At 67.6% G+C, this 7,789-nt stretch overlaps 2 protein-coding genes across 2 annotated transcripts in view; one reads left to right on the top strand and one right to left on the bottom strand.

Moving 5' to 3' along the window:
* Positions 1-2: 2 nt before the first annotated feature.
* On the top strand, positions 3-3,548 carry CHLRE_01g010800v5 (uncharacterized protein). Its single transcript, XM_043058294.1, has 4 exons — positions 3-129; positions 382-750; positions 1,208-2,287; positions 2,538-3,548. The coding sequence occupies exons 1-4, from the start codon at positions 115-117 to the stop codon at positions 2,703-2,705; spliced, it is 1,632 nt and encodes a 543-aa protein (XP_042928208.1). The 5' UTR covers positions 3-114; the 3' UTR covers positions 2,706-3,548.
* Positions 3,549-3,550: 2 nt separating this feature from the next.
* CHLRE_01g010750v5 (uncharacterized protein) overlaps positions 3,551-7,789 on the bottom strand; it is a 7,662-nt gene continuing 3,423 nt past the window's right edge. The window contains exons 2-5 of the mRNA XM_043058293.1: positions 7,608-7,700; positions 7,178-7,240; positions 5,845-6,937; positions 3,551-5,191 (exon numbers count right to left, since the gene is read on the bottom strand). Coding sequence (XP_042928207.1) covers positions 4,809-5,191; positions 5,845-6,937; positions 7,178-7,240; positions 7,608-7,700 — 1,632 coding nt within the window. The 3' untranslated portion in view covers positions 3,551-4,808. The remainder of the gene's footprint in view (positions 5,192-5,844; positions 6,938-7,177; positions 7,241-7,607; positions 7,701-7,789) is intronic.

Below are 7,789 nucleotides of genomic sequence, written 5' to 3'. Positions count from 1 at the left end.
CACCAAACCCAGCTAAACTAGCGGGGGGTTGTAGGGGGGTGGGGGCGGGTCAGCCATCGGGCATGTGCTGCTTGTGTTACTTGCAGGGCAGTGCGCGCGTGTGTGCAGAGCGAGATGGATCGCGGAAGGGCTGAGACACACAGCGCGCACACCCCAGTCACATCTCTCACGCTTTCCTCACACAACACACACACGCACACGCACACACACACACACACACACATCGCTTCCTTTCCTGACACAGCGCGCCTCTCGCTTGTGCCCTCCATCTCAACCACACCACACACACACACACACACACGCATATGCACACACACATACACACACACACAATACACCACACACACATACACACACACACACTCCGCACCCACACCGCAGCGGTTCGACGGCGGCTGCCTGTTGGGCGGCAAGCTGACGCGGCACGTGGGCTTCACAGACACCCTGGATCTCACGCGCTTCATGACGGCGGCGGGGCAGCAGGGGCAGGGGCAGCAGGGGCAGGGGCAGCAGGGGCCGGCGGCGTCAAGTAATGGCAGCGGCGGAGGAGGAGGCGGAGGCAGTGGCAGCGGGCACCACCACCACCATCAAGAGCACGGGCATCATCATCATACGCACCATCAACACCACCACGGGGGGCAACACCACGGGCAGCATCAACAACAACAACACGGGCCACACCCGCACCCGCACCAGCCGCACGACCCGGGGCGCAGCGTGTACAACCTGACCGGCGTGCTGGTGCACCAGGTGTGTGTGTGTATGTGTGTGTGTGGGGGGGGGGGTCGGTGGGGCGGGGCTGGGGCCGGCGGGGCTGGGGGGCGGGGCTGGGGGGCGGCGTGGAGTCAGCCGCAGAGCCGCAGGGGCGTGCTGGTGCACCAGGTGGGATGGAAGCGGGGGGGGGGGTGTCGGTAGGGCTGGGGGGTGTCGGTAGGGATGTGCGGAGGTGCGGGCGTGCGGAGGTGCGGAGGTGCGGGCGTGCGGTCGCGGAGCCGCAGGTGCTGCGGGCGCCATCTGGCGTGTGCGGAGTTTGCAAGTGCGCAGAGTGTTGGGCTTGTGCGTCGATTCCCCAGGCCTCCTCATCCTCCTCACCCCACCTCCCTCCCCCTGTACTTTTGGTTGATCACTCTTCACTCCATGAACGGCTACTCCCCACCCCCATTTTCTCAGCTAATCATGAATATACCCCCGCCCTCGTCGCCGCCAGGGCTCCTCACTCCACTCGGGGCACTACTACGCCTTTGTGCGCGACGCCGGCGACCGCTGGGCGCTCATGAACGACTCGGCCGTCACACCCCTCGCCTCCTTCGCCGAGGTGTCGCGGGAGCAGGCCTACATGCTCTTCTACACACGAACCACCATGAAGAGACCGCGAGAGCCGCCGCCGCCGGCGCCGCCGCCGCCGGCGGCGGCGGCGGCGGCCGAGGCGGGCGTGGCGGCGGCAGGCAAGGCGGCAGCGGGCGTGTACGGGCCGCAGCTGCCGCCGGGCTTCGCCCGCGCCGCGTCTGCGCCGGCGGCGGTCGCCGCCGCGGCAGCCGCGAACGGCGGTGGTGGCGGCGGCAGCGCCGCCAGCAGTGCCGTCAGTAGCGGCGGCTCCGGCGGCGGCCAGGGGCTGGGCGCGCTCGGTAGCGGTCGCGCCGTTATGCCTGCGGCGCCGACGGCGCGGCTGGCGGCGCGGCCCAGCGGCAGCGTGGCGGCGGCGGCGGCGGCGCCGTCGACGGCCAAGCTTCCCGCCAAGTTCACCATCACCGCCCGCGCGTCACTGGACAGGGCGCCGTCGGCGGCAGCGGCGGCGGATTCAGCAGGCGAGGCGGCGGGGCCGGGGCCGGGTCGGGGCACGCGCTCTGCTCCGCTCACGCCCGCCGCCACCACTTCGAGCGCCTCCGCCGCCGCTGCCAACGCCGCCTCAGCCTCGGCCTCGGAAGCCGACGCCGCCGGCGGCGCCGCCGACGCCGCCGACACTGCCAGCCCCGCCGCTGGTGACGGCCTGGCCGGCCGCAAGCGCAAACGGCCGGAGGCCTCTAGCTCCACCGGCGCCGCCGCCAACGGCACCGCCGCCGACGGCCCGTGCACGGGCCTTACGGAGCTGCCCCCCGGGGCGACGGCGTCGGAGCGGCGGCGTGCGGCGGTGGAGGCGGAGGTGGCGGCGCACAAGGCGTGTGCGTCCTGGGGCGAGGGCGTGAAGCGGCTCAAGGGCGCGATGGGCGGCATGCTGCGGCGGTCGGAGTGGGCGGCGGCGGCGGCGGCACTGATGCGGTCGCTCAAGAGCAGCGGGCTCAGTCTGCAGGTGAGCTCAGGGGGGGGAGGGGGGGGGCTGGGTTGGGGGGCTGGAGGGCTGGGGGCGGGGCAGAGGCTGGGCTGGGGGGGCTTCGCTTGTTTTGACACACACACACACACACACACACACACACACACACACACACACACACACACACACACACACACACACACACACACACACACACACACACACACACACACACACACACACACACACACACGCATACACACGCATACACACGCATGTACACGCGCAGGAGGTGGTGGCGCTGCCGCGCAGTGACGAGCGGCGGCGCGAGCTGAACCGCGTGGTGCCGCGGGGGGTGCTGGAGCATGGCCGCGACGAGCTGGCGCGGCTGCTGCGGGCCGCGCTGCTGCAGCTCGGCTGGCTGGGGCTGGGCGCGTCCGGCTCGCTACTGCTGTAGCAGCGGCTGTAGCAGCGGGGCTGTAGTGGTTAGCTGCTGCTGGGCTGTGGAGCTGTGGCGGTTGTGGGGCTGCAGCAGGTGTGGGCTGCGGGGCTGTAGCAGCTGCGGCTGCTGGGGCGGTGGAGCTGGGGCGGCGGCCGCCGAGGAGCCCACGCGACTAGGCCCATGCGTTTCTCCTGCGTCTCCATCATTGGCTTTGCAGCCAGGCAGGCAGCCGCACCGACAGGCAGCAGGGAGCCTACCTTACTGTTGGCATGTGCACGCATGAACTGCCTTGATTTAAAGCCGGCATACTAAGCAGGATGGCGTGTGTTTATGTGCATTATGGTTTTTGCAACTGGGGCGTTGTGTGTGGGTGTTGGTCGACGTTCAAAACCCGCGGTGCTGCGTGTGCTGCGGGAACAGCTGCAAACATTCGTTTGCGGTGAGCAGGATGGATTGCATTGGGTCCTGGTAGGTCAGGACAGCAAGGAGCTGGAGGATGCGTTGGCGCCGACTGGTGTTCCTATAGAGCGGCACAAGCCGCTGACGGCGCAACATACAACGGTTGTGTACGGTACTGCAGCTCTGGGCGCGGATTCGGACTGGGCGGGCGCGACTGTGCAGACGTTGGTTTATTGGATGGGGGTGCGGCAGGGATGGAGTCGTGGATTGGTGTGACGGGGCAAGGGACATGAGGGTCCCGAGGCGCCAGATACTCAGGCCTGTAGGGAACACTGGCCTGCCTTACAGGAGCGTGGCTCTGCTCAGCAATCGGAGGGAATCCCACGCCTCGGCCCTTGCACCCGACGTTCAAACAGCGAACATGAGATTGTCCCCAGCTGTGTAGCCTGAGCAAATGACACGACGTGTTTATAGCCCCCGTTGCGGCCGTGCTGCTGCTGTAGCGGCGGCTGCTGCTCTCACGCCCAACTTCCATCAACTCCGTGCCTCGGCTCCAAGCCCTCCGTGCTGCCTTAAACACGGTACGTTGTGCTAGGAACGACAGAGGGGTGGGCCGTGGCCGCGCCGTGGCGGGCGAGGGGCGCGAGGGGTGCTGGAAAGGATGTCCCTCGAAGTTCGAAGCTCCTCCTTAACTACGTAATGTTGTCACGCCCACCTGATAGCTCGTCACCTGTCCCTCCGAGCTAGGTCGATGCCGGCAGGTGGGCATGGCACAGCTCCCCGTGACAGCCCGAGTGACGGTCTGCCGCATGCGTGGACCGCGCACGGCACGTGCCGGTGGGGCAAACAGTCGTCTCCAGCGGCATATCAGTAACATTGGCGCTCGCTGCCAAGCCGTGTCGTCACATACCACAGCCCTTGCAGTGCTTTGGGCCCCCCCTGGAGCTGCAGTGCAGAGTCCAGCGCACCCCACGTGAGCGCACCCTAAACTGTACTTTGACGAGACCCGACACCGCATACACACCTCCCCCTCGTCCCCATCATCGTCAGCCATCTCCCGCCGCTCATGTCAATTGTGTTCCACCTGCTCTGTTCCTCGTTTCCTCCCGAGCACCGCACTTCCCGGTTCCAACTTCCAAGCAAAAAAGCAAAGCGCAGGAGACAACGCATGTACACAATTATCACAGCAGTGGCCTGCATGAGGGCATGACGGCGGCGGCCGCGTCAAAACCCTCTCCACCCCCTGGTCTTTGGCAGTGGGCAGAAACTAAAACCCCCGGCGCGTCAATTAATCCAGCAGGCCGCGAGCGCCTCAAAACCTCCAACCTCAATTCACTATCTCTCAAAGCTCACGCGCTGCATACGCGCGCGCCCGCCGGCCGAGCGACGCGTGCTTATTCCGTCGTGCGTGTGTTTGGCCTCGCCGACCAGCACTGCCGCTGCCGCTGTCGGCTGCTGTTGCCCACAGTACGCAGTGTTGTGTTTGCGGCCAAGCTCACGGCAGTAGATCCGGAGGACTTCGAGCAAGGATCCACCGGTCTCGACACACCAGGCTCGGAAAGGCCAGCACAGTAACACGCCCACCTCTCAATACCTATACGGTCATACCCAACACCCGCGCACTGATCCACCAAACGCGCATACCGGTACCCCCGACAAAAAACACCCAATACCCCGCCCACCACTCTGCTGATACCTCACAAGCCCCGGCGGCCCGCATCAAAGGCCGTACGCGCCGCCGCCTTCGCCGGGGGCCGCGCCGCCGCCGCTCTCTGGCTCCTCCACCCAACGGCCGAACGACGCAACCACCCCAACCGCCCCGAGCATCGGTTTGTCGCCGTACGCGGAACGCGGCATGCGTGCCGGGCTGCCGGGCGTTGGCGAGCGCGCCGGCGGCGGGTGCATGGGCTGTTGCTGCAGCGGCTGTTGCTGGTCAGCGTAACCATAACCGTAACCATAACCGCCGTCTTGGTAACCGTCAACCGCCGCGGAGTGGTTGATGACCTCTGTCAGCAGGGCGGCGGGTGCGGACGTCATGAGGGACATGTTGGCGGCGCCGCCGCCGCTGCCCTGGCACACGGTGTTCGGGCCGAAGTTGTCATCTGTGAGAGCGAGCGAGCGAGCGAGCGGGGAGGGGGTGTCAACAATGGTTAGGAGGGGTGGGGGAGTCATGAGGAGGGCAGGTAGGGTAGGTAGGTAGGGCAGGCAGGGCAGGTAGGGTGGATAGGGCAGGTAGGTAGGGCAGGTAGGGCAGGTAGAGCAGGTAGAGCAGGTAGAGCAGGTAGAGCAGGTAGGGCAGGTAGAGCAGGTAGAGCAGGTAGAGCAGGTAGAGCAGGTAGGGCAGGTAGAGCAGGTAGGGCAGGTAGAGCAGGTAGGGCAGGTAGCGCAGGTAGGGCAGGTAGAGCAGGTAGGGCAGGTAGGGCGGGTAGGGCAGGTAGGGCAGGTAGAGCAGGTAGGGCAGGTAGGGCGGGTAGGGCAGGTAGGGTTTGGAGGCAGGCCTCCACCCGATCCCGGGGGAGCAGCGTCAGCACTGGGGGCCACTGCCAGGGCGGCCCGTACAGCACACGCCACGCCCGCCCCCCGAGCCCCCCCCAGCACCCGCAGGCCGCCCCCCCCCTGCCCCATGCCGCCACCCTGGGCAGCCTGTCCACCCATGAAGAATGTGGAGCGCCATCACCCCTGCCAACACGCCACGCCACGCCAAACCTGTGCCAGCCCGCCCAATCAAATGCCGTACACACGCAACCCAACCCACCGTTCACAACCGTGCCGACGTTGCTCCCCGACAGACGAGCGCCGCCGCCGCCACCGCCTGCTGCAGCGCCGCCAAAGCCCGCCGCCGCCGCAAAGGCGGATGTGACCATGCCCGGCAGTTGGCCGCTGTTGCTGCCGCCACTGTAATTGGATCCACCTCCGTACACCAACGGCGAATGGGGCTGGGAGGCAGGGTTGGAGGTGGGGTTAGAGGTGGGGTTTGAGTGGCTGTAGCTGTGGGTCTGAGAGGCACGGTAGAACTGCGGCGAGGGCGGACCCATGGAGCCCGGCGGGTGCGCGGCAGTGCCGTGTGGCTGTAGCTGGATGTGCGACTGCGACAGCGACCGCAGCTGCTGCTGCTGCTGCCCGTAGGAGCCATAGCCCTGCTGCTGCTGTTGCTGATACACGCTAGGGAAACCGAAAGCGTCAGTGCCGCTGCCACCGGAGGGTGCCAGACCGGCGCCGCCTCCGCCTCCGCCACCGCCAGGGCTAATCTGGCCGGATGCAGAGTTATGGCCGCTGCTGCCGGCGGCGGCGCCGGCGGCGGCTGCCGACGCGCCCGGGTGTAGGAACGCGGATTGGCCGTAGTGCTGCATGGGTGGCTGATGCGTCAGCGACGCCGCAAAGGGGCCCCACGAGCCAGCGCCGCCGCCGCCGCCGCCGCCGCCAGATGCCGCATGCACCACGTGTCCGTGGCTTGGCGCCGGACCCGGCGCCCCCGAGGTCGTCACAACCACTGAGGGGAAGCCGCCGCCGCCGCCGCCGCCACCGCTGTTCGGCCCGGCGTGGCCGTGGCCGCCACCGCCGCCGCCACCGCCCGTGGTTGTCGTCTGTAGTAGCATAGCCGAGCCCAACACCGCGTTGCTCAGTGACTTGGCGGAGGAGGAGGAGGCGCCCATGCCCGCGCGCGCGGCGGCGGCGGCGCCGCCGCCAGCGCCGCCGGGGCTGGTGCTGTTGGGGGTGCCGACGCCGCTGGGAGGCGTGGCTGTAGCAGAGCCGCCCGTGCCGGCGGCGGCTGTAGCTGACACGGGGCCGCCGGGGGCCGAGGTGCGGCCCTCGGCGGCACGCTGCTTCTTGCTCTTGCGCGCGCAGCCCTGTGAGGGGCCGAGAGGGGGATGCATGGGGCATTGGGGGTGCCGTGCAGTGCCGGGTCGAGCAATGCAAGACACGGGTTTAAGTGCGGGGGTTACATGCATTAAGTGTACGAAGTGAAGTGTAGCCAGGTACAAAGGAACACAGTAGTCGTCGGGGGCCGGCGTTGTCGTAACGTGGACCCGCGGAACCTGCACACGCGCCCGCCTTCCCCCGCCTCCCTTCCGCCCCCTGCTGCCCACCTTGAGCACGGGCAGTCCCCGGGCGCTGAGCCAACTGCCGAGGGCGGTGTTGTCGCCCGCAACCTGTGTGGCAGCAGCGGCGGCAGGGCACAGGAGCGGCAGGGCAGGGCAGCAGCGGCAGCCGTGGCACGTTGAAGTCATGATGATGATGGTGATGGTTAAGAAATTGATTGGTTTAGCCAGACACAGGGGGAGATGTAAGTACATTAAGTGTGGAGGTGTGCATGGGCGCGATAGAGGGCGCCCCGGGCAGTGCCGCTGGGGCACATCGCATCAGCAGCGAGGCGCAGGCAGCGAGGCACTGGGAGTAAGAGTTGACTCAGATCAGGGGGCGTGTTCCCCGCGCAACCGCGCCGAGCAGGCATGCCACATAAAGCCGCACCCCCCGCCCCCCCCCCCGCCCCCCCGCCACCCCCCGCCAACCCCGCACCTTTATGGAGCAGTGCCACTTGGCTGTGGTGCTGCCGCCCTCCTTCTCAAAGCGGGAGCGGCTCACAAACTGGTTGTTCCACCAGATGCAGTCCTGAGGGGCGGAGGCAGGGAGGGAGGGGGGCAGCAGGTGGCAGGTGGGGAGGTGGGTGGCAGTGGTTTCAAGGGCAGCCCTGCACGTTT

Source organism: Chlamydomonas reinhardtii, chromosome 1, assembly GCF_000002595.2.
Source record: "Chlamydomonas reinhardtii strain CC-503 cw92 mt+ chromosome 1, whole genome shotgun sequence".
In the NCBI taxonomy this organism is placed as follows: Eukaryota; Viridiplantae; Chlorophyta; class Chlorophyceae; order Chlamydomonadales; family Chlamydomonadaceae; genus Chlamydomonas; species Chlamydomonas reinhardtii.
Note: the sequence above shows the minus strand (reverse complement) of the source record. Positions and strands in the feature narration are given on the sequence as shown.